The following is an 18,442-nucleotide window of genomic DNA, read 5'->3' as shown; positions in this document are numbered from 1 at the left end:
TGGCCGGGGGACACTGTTTGTGGTGTTTCGGCCAGCTACTGCAAGTCTTTCTATTTGAAGCGTCTTCGACGATTTGCACGTAACTGAAGGTGAGATGAAATGATAAGAGCAAAACAAACACCTAATCCCCGAGTGAAGAAAATCTCAGAACGGTCGGGGATTCCATGCCGCTATGCCTCAGCCTAGAGGCCTCTCCACTAACCATTAGACCTCGAACTGAGTATTAGAAGATAGGAAGAAACATTTCATAGCTCGAGAAATGTTCAAATGAAAAGCAGCATTATTTTACTCGTATAATATTCTAACTGTCGGATAGTCACATGACAAACTTTCAATATGAAAACACGAGTAGCATCCAAGATTAGTTGTTCTAAAATACGGAAAACAGCAGTCGTAACTCGACAATGAATAAAGCTGTGCACAAATGAAAGATAGCACTAGTTTTCTCGCATATTCTGTATCTGCCTGATATGTCACACAGCTCCCTTTCTCTTCGAAAATTACGAGTAGCCTCCAAGATGGCAGCTTCCAAAATGGGCGTCATATTACCCTCCTGCTCTGGGTCCTGCTTCCAGAAAAAAGCATGGATTGTCACTCCAGACAGAAGGCCTTAAAGGGCTATCATAAACAATGCAAATCATAACTCGTGCACAGGCCTGTAATTGTCTTCACTCTAGGCCAATTGACGCATACTACGCAGGTTAAATACTTCACACTTTTCAGGAGTTCTCTACGGACTCATGCTGACTTTAACCACGGAATTTTCCTTGAACGATCTGGAATTGACAGTGCATCAATACACTATCTTATGAGATCCTATGGAATTCCCCTGAAGAACACAAATGGCTGTAAGAGTGCGCTTTGGGGGACTCTGGGGAAAAACTGATTGCGAATTTAGATATACTCCCCCTGTTTCAAATTTTCCGTGGTCTTCATGTCTCATTATTTGTAAGTGCTAACAAGGTTCCCATTTAGTTTTCTTTGTAGATGAGCAACTTCTGATGGTAGAAAAACAATAACTGACTCTTTTGAATAGAACTTTTCTTTTCTTTTCAACTAAGGGAGACACTAATAGTCGTCAAAGTGAGGTTTTGTGTTATACAGAGTGTCACAAAAAGGTACGGCCAAACTTTCAGGAAACATTCCTCACACACAAATAAAGAAAATATGTTACGTGGACATGTGTTCGGAAACGCTTGATTACCATGTCAGAGCTCATTTTAGTCTCGCTCAATGGAGCACGTTATCACGATTTCATACGGGATACTCTACCTGTGCTGCTAGAACATGTGCCTTTACAGGTACGACACAACATGTGGTTCACGCACGATGGAACTCCTGCACGTTTCAGTCGAAGTGTTCGTACGCTTCTCAACAACAGATTCGGTGACCGATGTATTGGTAGAGGCGGACCAATTCCATGGCCTCCATGCTCTCCTGACCTCAACCCTATTGACTTTCATTTATGGGGGCATTTGCAAGCTCTTGTCTACGCAACCCCGGTACCAAAGACAGAGACTCTTCGTGCTCGTGTTGTGAACGGCTGTGATACAATACGTCATTCTCCAGGGCTGCATCAGTGCATCAGGGATTCCATGCGACGAAGGGTGGATGCATGTATCCTCGCTAACGGAGGATATTTTGAACATTTTCTGTAACAAAGTGTTTGAAGTCACGCTGGTACGTTCTGTTGCTGTGTGTTTCCATTCCACGATTAATGTGATTTGAAGAGAAGTAATAAAATGAGCTCTAACATGGAAAATAAGCGTTTCTGGACACATGTTCACATAACATATTTTCTTCCTTTGTGTGTGAGGATTGTTTCCTGAAAGTTTGGCCGTACCTTTTTGTAACACCCTGTATAATCACAGTCGGTACTCAAGGAAGAGCAGTATGATTTTAAGGTGAATATTGTATGTTGTTCATTGTGGCAATAACTTTCTATCACAAAAATTACTTGATATTTACGGTACATAACAGCTGATTTATCAATAATCGAATTGGGAAATACAGAGACGCCAGCTGTGAAATAAACCTAATTCAGTTACAAATACCGTTATTCGTTTTGTACATTCTGATTGATAAAGTTCAAGTTCTGTAAGTAATCAGTAAATCTTGCTTGTTTGTATATTACTATGTAAAGATATACTTCACACTATACACATAAATGAGTATTCGAATATTTTACCACAAGTCGTCTTAATCGAATTTCCGAGTCAACAACATTTGTTATCAAAAGAACAAATTCCAAAGAACAGCCAGTTCCTCGGCCATAAGCATTAGTATATCAAAGCTCGATCTGGAGAAATGATACGTTTGTCGCCAGTGTTTGACCTGAAGACAAAGTCTGAATAAACTATAAGTGAGGTTGTGTGGCTTAGTTATCCAGCATTTCTCGTGTTTCGGTAATTTACTTAGAAATGTTTGTTTCATTGCTAACTATTTGCTACTGGCTTTCAAGATGAATGATTTCAGAATTTTAACTATAATTGTTTAATGCAAATGATAATAAGGCTGTAATGAATGTGTCCTGACAGGAGTGTTGTGTTTGTGTCTGTTTGCGAGAAGGAAGCCGACGCTACCACATAGCCAGCTTCTCTCGAACAGCACTATTGGACATCAAAGTTTAACATCGCAGCTGATGGGATCATTTACATAATGAGCGCTTAATCTAGGTCACTGGCATTGAGTCTGCCCTTAAGCGACTACAGTGCACCTTGTGTCTTGACCCAGCACTGCTCCATTCTGGTGATGGAAATTTATCCCAGTCGCAGGTTTAGGACGGGCTAACGACGGATCTAAAGCCAGAGTACTCTAGCGGCAGGATGAGGTAAGCAACAATTTACTGGCGCACCTCATCTTGTTACGTTGCCGAATTGGCTACTTGACCCACTACACTGTCGCCATGAGTGACGACACAGACTACGTAGCCCCATGTGATGGGTAGTCTAGGCACTGTCGCTGCTTATAGCTTTGACGCAAGATAATGGTACGTGAAAACCCATCAACTAGTGAACGGGATTACGAACCTTTATGCAAAAAATTGTTCATGTTGTTGTGAATTGCAGTCCTAGTTCATAAGATTATCCTCTTAGTAAGCCGGCCGGTGTGGCCGAGCGGTTCTAGTCATTTCAGTCTGGAACCGCGCGACCGCTACAGTCGCAGGTTCGAATCCTGCCTTGGGCATGGATGTGTGTGATGTCCTTAGGTTAGTTAGGTTTATGTAGTTCTAAGTTCTAGGGACTGATGACCTCAGATGTTAAGTCCCATAGTACTCAGGGCCGTTTGAACCATTTTGAACCTTGTAGTAAGGTTTCCCTCATTGACGGCCCCTCACAGCTACGATATGAGGATGGAATAATTCAGGATGTACTCAGTTTATATCTTGTGAATAGAGAAAAATAGAACACCCCCGAGTAATCAATGACATACTTTTTGAATTTACTTACCACAGACTCAATAAGCTCGAGAAGCGTGCGATATCAATTTTGGTTCATTTGAGTGCTAAGGAATTAGAATTACAAGCAGAAATGAGTCGGAACTGTTCATAGATTCGTTGATGCACTTTCAACAAGCAGTAGACTATACTAATATACAGGGTGAGGCAGCTAAGTCGTAACACCCCTGTATCTCCTCAACCGTAATAGATTCAAAGATGTCGTTCGGACAGTGAATTGCAAGGACAGGGGCTACTTGAATGCATCACATTTCATGTTTGTACTATTTTTTATTACAGAGATATAAGGCCATCTTTGTTTTTTAAATGGAATCCTAGGTTAAATTTTAGCTAATATAATGGGCTTAAATATGTGTATATCATAATATTTAGGGGAATAGTTTTTGAGACACAGAAATGTTCTCGTATCGTGTTGTCCTTGGAAGCGGCGTTGTCCAATGCGACCTTTCCTGTTGACCACTGAGGAACTTAAAAGGGAAGGCGTTGCTTTCCTGCTTCTCGATAACGCCGCAAGATGACGCACGAAGTGGCTGGAGAGAAGGGGTGCTGGGGGTAATGAGACATCGCATTTCCGTCACAGTGTCTTGGAACAGACATGTACACCGAGGAAGAAAAGTTAGATATGCGTCTAGTGTATGGTGAAAGCAGAAGAAATGCTGTTAGAGCAATAAAGCGATATGGAGAGCTATAATCTGATCGTTAGCAACCTACACGCCAGCTTCTTGCACGTATTTGCAAGAAACTTCTTGAATCGGGATCATGGAACGCCATACAGAGGACAAGGCAAAAAACTGCAACTGGCGAGGTACATGGAGAGGGCGTTCTAGCGTTGGCGCATACCGACACTACGCCGGCCGCAGTGGCCGAGTGGTTCTAGGCGCTTCAGTCCGGAACCGAGCTGCTGCTAGGGTCGCAGGTCTGAATGCTGCATCGGGCATGGATGTGTGTGATGTCCTTAGGTTAGTTAGGTTTAGGTAGTTCTAAGTCTAGGGGACTGATGACCTCTGATGTTAAGTCCCACAGTGCCTAGAGCCATTTGGACCATAACGACCCTACTGTTTCGTCGCGACGTATCGCCTCGGAATGTTGTATAAGTTAGAGATGTGTTCTACGCATATTGCACCGGCATACATTTTACCCGTTTCACCTCTTATTACATCAAGCACTTTCCGGTGTGAAATTCGAACGGCGCCAGGAATGTTGCCGGTTTGCTCTGCAGCGCCTACAAGATGGTCCAACGTTCTTTCAACGGGTGCTCTTTACTGATGAAGCGACTTTCACCAACCACGGTAATGTGAATTTGGATAATATGCATTACTGGTCAATAGAGAACCTTCATTGGCTTCGACAGGTACAGCATCAGCGACCGTGGAGTGTTAGCGTGTGGTGCGGCATCTTCGGAAATGTCATTGTGGAACCGTACGTCATTCCGGGTATAATAAATGGCAATAACTATGCACAGTTCTAGCGAAACGGTCCTCCCATTGTGCTGGTAGAGGTACCACTAACTACGCGTCAGTGCATGCACTTCCAACATGACGGCTGTCCTACTCACTGTTCCCCTGTGGCTACAGAGCTGTGAAATGAAACGTTCCCGGATTGTTGGATAGGACGACGTGCTGAAGTGAAGTGACCAGCCCGGTATCCTGATATGAGCCCCGTTGATTTTTTTCTGTGAGGATCAAAGAAATATAAAGTGTATGCTCAAGTACCAACTACGCCAAACGATATGAAACGACCTATCATCGAAGCGTCCGCTGATATCTCACGTTAAACCCTCACAGCCGTTCACAAATTATTCGAACGGCGACTATAAATGTGCATTGCAGCAGAGGGGAAGCATTTTGAGCACATGCTTCAGTGATGTTTTGTATCATGTATAGCATGCATTTTGCATTTTTACGTGTATTTGCTTCGTATTGTGATCAATAGTAAATATTTTCAAATAAAAAACAAATACGTACGAAATAACTGACCAATAAGGGCCTCCTCATTTACATTTGTGTTTCTGTTACTTAAAATGTGTTAACATATTGTAGTATTTTAATACTGTATTTTGTCTACTATTTTGGTATCACAGTTGTTGTGGTGTCACCGCCAGACACCACACTTGCTAGGTGGTAGTTTTAAATCGGCCGCGGTCCATTAGTACATGTAGGACCCGCGTGTCGCCACTGTGTGATCGCAGACCGAGCGCCACCACAAGGCAGGTCTCAAGAGACGGACTAGCACTCGCCCAGTTGTACGGACGACTTTGCTCGCGACTACACTGACGAAGCCTCGCTCCTTTGCCGAGCAGAGGTTACTTTAACGTCTGTAGACGTCTCTCCATTGATAACAACATGCTGTGTTCTGTTTGCTAAAAACTCTTCAATCCAGCCACACAGCTGGTCTAATATTCCGTAGGCTCTTACATTGTTTATCAGGCGACAGTGCGGAACTGTATCGAACGCCTTCCGGAAGTCAAGAAAAATAGCATCTGCCTGGGAGCCTGTATCTAATATTTTCTGGGTCTCATGAACAAATAAAGCGAGTTGGGTCTCACACGATCGCTGTTTCCGGAATCCATGTTGATTCCTACGTAGTAGATTCTGGGTTTCCAAAAACGACATGATACTCGAGCAAAAAACATGTTCTAAAATTCTACAACAGATCGGCGTCAGAGATATAGGTCTATAGTTTTGCGCATCTGCTCGACGACCCTTCTTGAAGACTGGGACCATCTGTGCTCTTTTCCAATCATTTGGAACCCTCCGTTCCTCTAGAGACTTGCGGTACACGGCTGTTCATTGATGCGGCAACCAATGACGTGGTCGACTCGTTTCCGATTGATTTTCGTCGTGTAGCTACAGCCACAGCTGCTGACCCTGTCCTTGCTACCGTTTTGCGTTTTGTTGCTACTCAATGGCCCTTGTCGAAGTCGCGGATTGAGGATCCGCTGGTTCGCCGATTTTTTGCTCACAAGGAGAGACTTTTTGTACGACGGGGTGTTTTGTTGTTGCGTTCTGATAATGGTCAGTCCAGAGTCGTGGCCCCACGTTCGTTACAGTCCTCTGTTTCACGGCTTCTTCACCAAGGACATTGGGGTATCGTGCGAACGAAACAACTTGCTCGTCAGCACTGTACATGGTTCGGAATCGATGCTGCGATTACGAATATGTGCTCTTCTTGCATGGCGTGTGCCGAACAACAATCCGCACCGCCGCGGAAATTCTTTGCATGGCCGCAAGCCACATCCCCTTGGCAACGCGTGCACATCGATTTTGCTGGTCCGTTCTGGAAAGCTCGATGGTTGGTTGTGGTGGATTCCTTCAGTAATTTTCCTTTTGTTGTCCGGATGTCTTCCACGACGTCTTCTGCCACCATCCAAGCGTTATCCGCTATTTTTTGCATTGAGGGTCTTCCGCAGACTATTGTTTCCGTCAAAGGCCCACAATTCATGTCTGCAGAATTTCAGTCTTTCTGCAAGGCCAATGGTATTCAACATCTGACATCCACGCCGTTTTCGCCTCAGTCAAACGGTGCCGCTGAACGATTGGTCCGGACTTTCAAGTCACAGATGTTGAAGTTGAAAGAGTCGCATTCTCGGGAGGACGCGTTGTTGCTCTTTTTGTCATCGTATCGCTCTCAGCCCCGAGATGGTCGCTCGCCGGCTGAGTTGCTCCACGGTCGTCCTCATCGAACCTTGATGTCTTTGCTGCATCCGCCGCATCAGGTTCCTGTGCAGCGGCAGACTCCTGCTTTTGCTCCAGGCGACGTTGTATTCTATCGCAACTATCGAGGTTCACGGCGTTGGCTCGCAGGGCGCATTCTTCGCTGCCTCGGCCGCGCGATGTATTTGGTTTTGGGGGCCTCCGGTGAGGTGCGTCGGCATCTCAATCAGCTGCGCCTCTGTCGTCGCACGGGTTCTGCAGCTCCCAGTCTGCTTTCAGCGACGGTGCCGTCCGGTCAGCGCCCTGGGGAACCATCTACTGGCTAGCCTCATCCCCAGGGGTTACCGACGCTGCCTTCCATTTTGCCCCATGGCGACGCGTCGCCGCCGCCGCCGCCGCCGCTTGGTCTCCCGCCGGCGCCGCCCGCAGTGGACGCTTCGCTGCAACCGCCACGCGCCTCCCTGGGTCACGCGCCGCCGATCGCTTCCCGTGACCAGCTGTCCTCCGCCATGGAAATCTTGCCCGCTGCGGACCACATGGCGTCTTCGCGCGTCGGATACCCCGACGCAATGGAGGTCGACCCTTCGGCCACTCCTGTCTCTTTACGGGCGCATACACCGCATGCTGACGTGCACCCTGGACTAGGTTTCCTGGCGTTTCCTAGCTCCCCTCGGACCGAATGGCCGGGTGCGGGTGGCACAGCCTCGCCTGTTGTTAGGCTCCTCACCTCATCGCATACGTCAACATGGGGTCCTCCCCGCGGCGGGCGGAAGCCTTATAACACGACCGTTCACCGATTTGCGGGGGAGGAATGTGGTGTCACCGCCAGACACCACACTTGCTAGGTGGTAGTTTTAAATCGGCCGCGGTCCATTAGTCCATGTCGGGACCCGCGTGTCGCCACTATGTGATCGCAGACCGAGCGCCACCACAAGGCAGGTCTCGAGAGACGGACTAGCACTCGCCCCAGTTGTACGGACGACTTTGCTAGCGACTACACTGACGAAGCCTCGCTCCTTTGCCGAGCAGATAGTTAGAATAGCCTTCAGCTAAGTCCATGGCTACGACCTAGCAAGGCGCCATTAGCCTTACATAGCAATTTATACTTATCGTATAAAGCATGTCTCATCAAGAACGATGTATACAACAAGGATGGATTAAAGTTAAGTATTCCAAAAGCTACGTACTTTTCTTTATAGCATTCATTACGTATCCTGTTTCAGACCTCACGCCATCCTTCGTGTGTTTATAGCGTGCATTGCGGTCCCCTCAAATCACACTGTGTCGGCACTTCTGTCGACACATCAGTTGTCAAATAACTGAATAATATTTGCGCGGCGTCATGAGTTAATTTTTGCGCAAAATATCGCAGTATGTATTACTATTGTCGGGTAAAGGGGCGTGTTTGTGTGAGGACGGACGTTTACCATGTACTCTACACAACAGGAAAGGTCGCATTGGACAACGTCTCTTCGAAGGACGAACAAGATACGAGAACATATCAGTGTCTCAAAAACTATTCGCCGAAATATTATGAAACACACATATTTGAAACCGTCTTTTTAAGCCCATCACGTTACGCTAAAATTTAACATAGGGTTCCACTTAAAAAACCAAAGATGGCCTCATATCTCCGCAATAAAAAACAACACCGACATGGAATATGATGTATTCAAGTAGCCCCTGTGGCTGCAGTTCACTGTCCAAACGTCATCTTTGTATCTATTACGGTTGAGGAGATACAAGGGGTGCTATGACGTAACTGCCTCACCCTGTATATCATCCAATACATCATACTAAACAGTTTTTTCTACGAGATGGTTTTGGTTATGGATTTCGATGATGCATGCTTGTACTGAATTGGAGTCTAAAAATAGTCTTATTGACGTTGGTTACCAAAATTTAAAGGCATTTGCTATGTGATTTCCTCAAAGCTATTAAATATTCTAAGTGGAAATTATTCCAACCCTAGTCGGCAAGTTGTGCGTCATTTCGGCTGCTGTGCACTTTTTTCATAATATTGTGATTAAAATCATATTTCATGCACAGTTGTTTTATTCGATCATTTTCTTCTACTCAATGTGCACAGTGCACTTCTCGCTCAGTTGGCAAGGCACAAGATTCGGCAAACAATAGTTGTCTTTAATTCGTGCTCAGGATTTGCCTTTCAAGTGAGTGTACGCACTGTGATGCTAGTCACCGTAGGTTTGGAGAAGTTCCTGACTCTCCAGCTGTGTGTTGCTTAACTGCTGTCTACGAGCTCAACTGAGAAATTCTCATGTAACACAAAGCAAGGCGAACTGAGTCACCCGGCCTTTTGTGACCGAGCAGTTCTAGGCGCTTCAGTCCGGAACTGCACTGCTGCTACGGTCGCAGGTTCGAATCCTGCCTCGGGCATGGATGTGTATGATGTCCCTAGGTTATTTAGGTTTAATTAGTTCTAAGTCTAGGGGACTGATGACCTCAGATGTTAAGTCCCATAGTGCTCAGAGCCATTTGAACCATTTGAACTGAGTCGTTTGTCACCTAGCCTAGAGGAAACCTTCCGAAGTAACGCTGTTCTGGCGAATCAGGCCTTAATTTAACTCCATGTTCAAGCAGCTAGGCGCCACAACACCGAGTGATCATTTTCTAGATCTTTCCATTCCCACGTCATAGTTTGTTCAAGAAGTCACCACCATGATCATGCTACTCAAAACACAAACATGTATAAAATCCAAATGGCACTTCAAGCATGTGTTAAGATACCTTACATACGTTAAGTGAAACATTCTCAGTCTAAAATAATGTAGGAATGCCATAAATTAACGAATTGCAGGAAAAAGGTATTCTGTTCATCTAGGTGATGCAAAGTTTTCGCTCTACGTTGAAGTTTGTAATGATATGTGGGGCTCTGGCGGTCACAATATTAAACAAAACAGATGCCGGACGGAAGCCACGAAGTCACATAATCGTTACGGTCCGGAGTGACGCAGAAAAGTGATTTAGATGAACCACAACAAATTTAAAGCCAGACCCGCGCTATTGTGAGGCAAGTACACTAACGGAAAGAAATCGCCACACCAAAAACAAATTGCGTGACATAAACGAAAGTTGCAACGCGTTTTTCTACAACTGAAATATTATGTGTGTACAAATTTCACGCCAGTCGCGTAATAGTGATGCTAGTGGCGCCACTATGAGGATGCATACCAGGGTTGCTTTAAATACCCCCTGCAACGTTTGTGAGCGTTAGGTACCTTCGAGATTGGACGATGTGATTGATTTTAGTCAAGAATGTCTTCAAGGCGACACTGCGTTAGAACGAAGTCGTGTAGTAGTGCTATGAGAACCTGGATGTTCCTTCTGCGACACTGCACGATACTTGTCAAGAATGTAGCCACTGTGCATGACTGCAGGCAATTGTGGTCACGAGAATGTACAGTCGCAACAAGACCAGGCTCCGGACGCCCACGTGGCACCATTGAGAACGAAGACCATTGTGTTCGGCGTATGCTCTGGCGCATTGTTCTGCATTTGTAGCAGCAATAGGAGCAGCAGTTGGCACCACTGTGGCACAACGAACCATTACAAATCGGTTACTTCTAGCACAGTTCCGAGCCAGATGCAGTTGGCTTGCGTTACACAAACCACGGCCATTTTCGACCTCAGAGCTGGCAGCTGTGGCCGAGCGGTTCTAGGCTCTTCAGTCCGTAACCGTGCTGCTGCTACGGTCGCCGGTTCGAATCCTGCCTCGGGCATGGATGTGTGTGATGTCCTTAGGGTAGTTAGGTTTAAGTAGTTCTAAGTCTAGGGGACTGATGACCTCAGACGTTAAGTTCAAAATGGTTCAAATGGCTCTGAGCACTATGGGAGTTAACATCTGCAGTCATCAGTCCCCAAGAACTTAGGACTACTTAAACCTAACTAACCTAAGGACATCACACACCTTTGCCCAAGGCAGGATTAGAACCTGCGACCGTAGCAGTATCGCAGTTCCGGACTGAAGCGCCTAGAATCGCTCGGCCACAGCGGGCGGCTAGATGATAAGTCCGATAGTGCTTAGAGCCTCTTCGACTTCAGTGTGTCAATTGTGAGCCCCTTAGAGGACACAGTGAACGTCTGTTGTGTTTTGTGATGAAATCTGGTCGTGCCTTGGTGCCAGCAATGGTTGTGTATTGCTTACAAGCAGGTTAGTTGAGGGCCTGCAGCCAATCTGTCTGCCTGCTAGACACTGGACCTGAACGTGGAGTTATGGTCTGGGGCGAGATTTCGTATGGCAGCAGCGCTCTTGTAGTTATTTCAAGCACCCTGAGGACAAATTTGTATGACAGTCTGGTGTTTCGATCTTTTGTGCTGCCATTTATGAACAGTCTTCCAAGGGTTATTTCCCAATATAATAACGCTCGCCCACATACCGCTATAGTGACCCAACATGGTCCACAGAGTGTTGACATGAGGCCTTGACCTGCTCGATCTCCAGATCTCTAGTCGACCACATACAGTAAATCATCGGACGACAACTTAAGCGTCATTCACTAACATCATTAACAGTCCCTTTATTGACCGACCAACTGCAGTAGGTATGGAACTCCTTTCCACAAACTATGCGGCACCCTGTACAAAAGAATAGAGGCTCGTTTGCGTTCTTGCATTCAACATTCTGCGGTTATAGTGGTTATGAAGGTACCAACATTTCACGTTTGCAATGGCTTATCTCACAATGATTTTATCTTGGAACTCTTCCATTTGGTCCGTGTTTGCATAGAAAAACAGTAATATCAGAAATAGAGTGCGCCTTGATGCAAAACACCTTGTTATTGGTTTATTTCTTTATTCTCCCCAACTAGTTTCGGTGACATATCACCATCGGCAGTGGTTTTTTTAAATCTTATTTACCGTATGTTACATCACGTTCGCGAGCAGCAAGATAGCGTAATATTCTGGATCAGAAACAGAGTGCGAAAGTTTTGTTTTTCTGTGTATAAAAGCAGTTCATACCAAGCAACGAACCCGCTCACATGGTTGCAAATGACATGATGTTCGCTAAGTAAAAAACGGCAACAGAAAGAAAGCGCACAGAAAATATGTCGCAAACAGCGCCAATAATTGCTTAAGACATGCTGTGACATACAATAAATAAGATTTTAAAAAACACTGATGATGGTGGTATTTGTCGCCGAAACTAGTTTGGGAGAATAAAGAAATAAACTAATAATAAGGTGTTTTGCATCAAGGCGGACTCAATTTCTGATATTACGACCTAACTCGCGCTTACATTAACTTTGATCTGACAATATTAATAAGTTCAATATTTTACCTCGACATATGCATTCCGTCAGTGTTTATGCATATGGTGTCGTCCGCAGAATGAGGTCTCACGCAAACGTTGGTACATGACGACTGCACGACAAATAAAGACAGTCGCTGTCAGACGCAGCAGCGAATCGGGAACCTCGGCGTAGACGTGCCGCAACGGGAAAGAAATTTATCTGCCAGAGCAATTCTACACAGCCCATTCGGTAACAGCCAGTCTCTGTGTAATCAGTTGCCACTTGTAATAATAGCTAACAACGACGTATATTCATAGTACAGATCCAGCTACGTGCTAGTTTAACAGTTATGCTGTTCTTCGTATGAAGTTATAGATCATTATACTCTAATGTGAAACGACACTCATGCTCATAAGTTAAGGATAGTGTTGATACATGGTGAAATAACACTCTGGTGGCAGTTTGCGGGTTTAAATTACCTCGGCGTATGACCATGCGGTGCATTTGACCTGCGGTCGTCGCACGGTGGTGCTGGCAGCAGTCCACGTACGCAGAGATGTGTTGGTGCATGTCAGAGTACGGTGCAGCGAGTAAGTGTGCAGACGTTTTCTGACGTGCTAATGGTGAGTGTGTGTTGAAAATGGCTCAAAGAACACATATTGTTGACGTTATGAGGGGTAGAATACTAAGGCGACTGGAGGCTGGTCAAACACAGCAGATCGTTGCACGGGTCCTCCGTGTGCCACAAAGTGTGATCTCGAGATTATGGCTACGAATTCAGCAGGCAGAAACGTGTCCAGGCGCTACAGTACTGAACGTCCACAGTGTACAACACCACAAGAAGACCGATATCTCACCATCAGTGACTGCAGCCAGCCACGGAGTACTGTGGGTAGCCTTGATTGGGACCTTATTGCAGCCACTGTCTCAAGACACACAGTCTACAGACGACTGAACACACAAGGTTTATTCGTCCGGAGACCTGCAAGGTGCATTCTACTGAGCCCTGGTCACAGGAGAGCCTGTAAAGCCTGGCGTCAAGAACACAGTACATGGTCATTGGAACAGTGGTCCCAGTTTTTGTTCGTGGACGAGTCCAGGTATAGTCTGAACAGTTATTCTCGCCGGGTTTCCATATGTCGTGAACCAGGAACCAGATACCAACACTTTAATGTTCCTGAAAGGGATCAGTATGGAGGTCGTGATTTGATGTTGTGGAGTGGGATTATGATTGGTGCCCATACACCTCTGCATGTCTTTGACAGAGGAACTGTAACAGGTCAGGTGTATCGGGACGTCATTTTGCACCAACATGACCGCCTTTTGTGGTGTGCAGTGGGTCCCCACCTTCCTCCTGATGGATGATAACGCACGGCCTCACCGAGCTGCCATCGTGGAAGAGTACGTTGAAACAGAAGATATCAGGCGAATGGAGTGGCCTGCCTGTTCTACAGATCTAAACCCCATCGAGCACGTCTGGGATTCTCTCGGTCGACGTATCGCTGCACGTCTTCAAACCCCTACGACACTTCAGGAGCTCCGACACGCACTGGTGCAAGAATGGGAGACTACACCCCAACAACTGCTCGACAAGCTGTTCGAGAGTATGTCAACCCGTTGTGCGGGCTGTGTACGTGCGCATGGTGATCATATCCCATGTTGATGTCGGGATACATGCGCAGGAAACGGTGGAGTTTTGTAGGACATGTGTTTCGAGACAGTTTTCTCAACTTATCACCAATACCATGGACTTACAGATCTGTGTCGTGTTTGTTTCCTATGTGCCTATGCTATTAGCGCCACTTTTGTGTAGTGCCACGTTGTGTGGCTCCACATTCTGCAATTATCCTTAATTTATGAGCATGAGTGTATAGCTCTGCAATGACGAGGTGTTAAATGTTTAAATCCATAGCGACGGCATTAGAAATATCTCTGTGGACATTTCTTCCCAAAGTTAAGCATTTAATATGCTCAAGTTTTAAGAAATTACTAATAATTTGTGTCCGTGCGTGTGTGTGTGTGTGTGTGTGTGTGTGTGTGTGTGTGTGTGTGTATGTGTTGTAGTATCTGCCCACCTCTTTCTAAAGTACTTGCGACTATACACTGCAGTGTAAAGTAGAATCGAAAGGCCATGTATGACGCCAGGAAAGTGTGGAGGTGACATAGTTTGACGGATAGAAAAACTTACAATGTAATGAAATAGATCGGAAAAGCTTGTGACAGAGACTCGAAATTACCACACGGAAATGAAACAAGAAACGACGATAATAGCGACGCCACCGATGACACAGCCGGGCAAGTATTGTGAGCAGCAGAGCACTATGCGTTCTGTTCCTGTTCCTTTTTCTAAATGACTACTTCATTCAGTGACGGAAAAAGTGCTGCATCTGTAGCAACATTGGAGTATACGATGTTGCTGTCCCGCCTCAATGTCTCTCGGGTATGAACATGTCGGTTCTGCCATCCCGGAAGCGTAACTAGTGCACATTTTCAGAAAATACGTATACCGTGAGCTCCCTAAGCCACAAAACCAGATCACACACACAAACACACACACACACACACACACACACACACACACTACGCAGTCCGTCTTCAGGCCACGAGTGGCCTACCGGGACCATCCGACCGCCGTGTCATCCTCAGTGGAGGTTGCAGATTGGTGGGGCGTGGGGTCAGCTCACCGCTCCCCCGGTGGTTATGATGGTATTCTTGACCGAAGCCGCTAGTATTCGGTCGAATAGCTCCTCAATTGGCTTCAGGAGGCTGAGTGCACCCCGAAAAATGGCAACAGCGTACGGCGGCCTGGATGGTCACCACCTAAGTGCCGTCCACGCCCGACAGCGCTTAACTTCGGTGATCTCACGGGAACCGGTGTATCCACTACGGCAAGGCAGTTGCCTACACACACATACACACACACACACACACACACACACACACACTCACACACAACAGCAAACACTACTCACCGTCCTGTTGGCCAGATTGAAGACGCGGCAGGTGAGCCTCGCGGAGCGTCCCAGCAGCGCGGTGACGTGACGCGGCGTCAGCGCGTCGAAGTACGGCTCGGGCAGCGGGGGCGGCGTCGGCGCCGCCTCCTCCTCGCCCACGTCCAGCTCCACGTCGCTCAGGTCGTCGTCGTCTGCGTCGGTGGGGCCCACCAGCGGCGGCAGCAGCCCCGTCAGCGGCAGCGCCTCCTCGTGCGACGCCAACACGACGCTCGCATTCCGCTCTGAGCTGCTCAGCGATGAGACACCTGCAGCAAAAAGCAGTGTCCTCTGTCAGCTCAAGCAACGTGCATATACGCAATGGGAGAAACTGACTGACTGACAAAACTACGCGCATCCCAAATCGATGTTCCTAGAAACAGGATATTTGGAAACGCACTTTGTGTGATGCAGGCTCCCGGAAAGACATGATTCTTAAACGTTCTTGCCCCAAAAGTTGGAAAGAAAGATTGTGAGGTCACAATGATCGGATATATCAGTGGTTCACAACAAAATTTTGTCGAGGACCCGCTCATCGAGTGTGATTGGTACCTTGTGTAACTAGGCTGTTTAGGTTTTTACATTGGTAACGCCACGTAGCGCTCTGTATGAAAATCACTGGCTGTGCTGTGTGCAGTCTGTGGCTGGTTAGCATTGTTGTAATATTCGCTATTGTAGTGTTTGGGCAGTTGTATGTGAACAGCGCGTAGCGTTGTGCACCCAACAGTGGTGGATGTGGGGAGAGAGATGGCGGAGTTTTGAGAGCGGATGATCTGGACGTGTGTCCATCAGAGACAGTAAATTTGTAAAACTGGATGTCATGAACTGATATATATATTATGACTTTTGAACATTATTAAGGTAAATACATTGTTTGTTCTCTATCAAAATCTTTCATTTGATAACTATGCCTATTAGTAGTTAGTGACTTCAGTAGATAGAATCTTTTATTTAGCTGGCAGTATTGGCGCTCGATGTATTGCAGTAGTTCGAGTAATGAAGATTTTTGTGAGGTAAGTGATTCATGAAAGGTATAGGTTATTGTTACTCAGGGCCATTCTTTTGTAGGGATTATTGAAAGTCAGATTGCGTTGAGCTAAAGATATTGTGTGTCAGTTTAGTGTTGATCAGAATATGTAAAGAGAGTAATGTCTGAGTACGTTCAGTTTTGCTCAGCTGTTTGAAAAGCAAGTAATGTAAGAGGTTTATCAGCACAGCCATTCATTAAATTTTTCTAAGGGGACGTTTCACTTGTCATATCACAGTATCAAGTACCTAACGCCAAACTGAGAGTCTTTTTATGTGTTTTCTATTTCTGGTACTTGGAAAAGACATTGACATATTCATACTGAAAAAGTATTGAGCTTGAAACTTTTTCAATTTAGCCATCATTGTTATTGTTAAATTTTTGATTATTGCTCATAATCTTTGTCTTCAAATCTGGGTGTTTAGTATAACAAACTCCCTAAAAAAATAAAAAATTGAATATGAACTGAAAATGACAGGAAAAAATTAAAACTCAGTGTATTGGTCTTTCAAGTGTACTACACTTGAGATTGCATTGAGTAGACGTGTGTGAAAAATAAAAAAACACTACTTTCATACAAGGTATTATTTACTTGAAAAATCGGACCGCGATCGCGTTGTGCAGACATGGATAACCTAAAACATTTATAAACAGATAAAATACTGAAAGAGCAAATACCTTAATTTGGCATTTCTTAGGACGATCCTTTACACAGTGAAGCTAAAGGGAATCATCGAATACATCAGGCCAACATCGCCTTCGTTAACGTCTGTACAAACTAGACATATAAAATAGTAAAAACGGATAAGAGAATTGATCAATGGTCAGGCACTCAGAAGTGCAATCACACTGACGAAGCCTTATGATAAGGCCTTACCTCTCTGGATGGACGTGAGTGACTCCAAGACCTGCATAATGCGTACCCGTACACAGGAGCCAATTGTAGAATAATATGGGGCATTAGAAGTTAGCATAATGCACCACAGCCGCGTGTGCTAGTACTGACGCCTGATAGAGAATCATTAGATGGCGCTGCCACGCAGCTGATGGTAAGAATGAAAGGTCGTAAACCAGATATACATTGCCATTAAAAAGAATTACTAGAAGCAACACCCGTGCATTAATTCATCCAAAAATTATGACGGAGTAAAAATACAAAAAAGGCGGTAAATTTAAATATAGTACCAGGGTATATAATACACACGGATGCGGTGCCTAACAGGTATTACGTCATATTATCATATATCACTAGAACGAGAACATTACTAACACAGGACCATAATTTCGGATGAAGAGGCCCACCTATAACATGCACTACTGCGTCATACAGAGCAAGAACTTCGAACTAACAATAAAATTCTTTTTATAAAAATACCATAGTAAAATTATTAAGATTGAAAGATACACATCAGCGTGGAAGGAAGACGTAATGTGGGTGAACGTCTTTCCCATTTCCATTTTATACTTACATTAAAATGTGTAAGATACATCGCCATTTCAACCGACAAACTCGCAATGTCATTTTCTAGTCGAAAAGTATAAGGGTTTGGTGTGTATGTTTCAAGCGTAATAATTTTACTATGGTATTTTTATAAAAGGAATTTTATTGTTAGTTAGTTCTTGCACCGTATGAAGCAGTAGTGCATGTTATAGGTGGGCCTCCTCATCCGAAATTATGGTCCTGTGTTAGTAATGTTCTCGTTCTAGTGATGCATGATAATATGGCGTAATACCTGTTAGGCACCGCATCCTTGTGTATTATACACCCTGGTACTATATTTTAAATTTACCGCCTTTTTTGTATTTTTACTCCGTCATAATTTTTGGATAAATTAATGCACGGGTGTTGCTTCTAGTAATTCTTTTTAATGGCAATGTATATCTGGTTTACGACCTTTCATTCTTACCATCAGCTGCGTGGCAGCGCCATCTAATGATTCTCCATTAGGCGTCAGTACTAGCACACGAGGCTGTGGTGCATTATGCTAACTTCTAATGCCTCATATTATTCTATAATTGGCTCCTGTGTACGGGTACGCATCATGCAGGTCTTGGAGTCACTC

General features: G+C 45.2%; 1 protein-coding gene across 1 annotated transcript in view; it reads right to left on the bottom strand.

Moving 5' to 3' along the window:
* LOC124620246 (opioid-binding protein/cell adhesion molecule-like) overlaps positions 1-18,442 on the bottom strand; it is a 618,946-nt gene that overhangs the window by 579,888 nt on the left and 20,616 nt on the right. Inside the window, exon 2 of the mRNA XM_047146913.1 lies at positions 15,335-15,621. Within this exon, the coding sequence (XP_047002869.1) occupies positions 15,335-15,621 (287 nt within the window). The remainder of the gene's footprint in view (positions 1-15,334; positions 15,622-18,442) is intronic.

This window comes from Schistocerca americana, chromosome 6, assembly GCF_021461395.2.
Source record: "Schistocerca americana isolate TAMUIC-IGC-003095 chromosome 6, iqSchAmer2.1, whole genome shotgun sequence".
NCBI classification, from domain to species: domain Eukaryota; kingdom Metazoa; phylum Arthropoda; class Insecta; order Orthoptera; family Acrididae; genus Schistocerca; species Schistocerca americana.
This window is presented reverse-complemented; position numbering and strand designations above follow the sequence as displayed.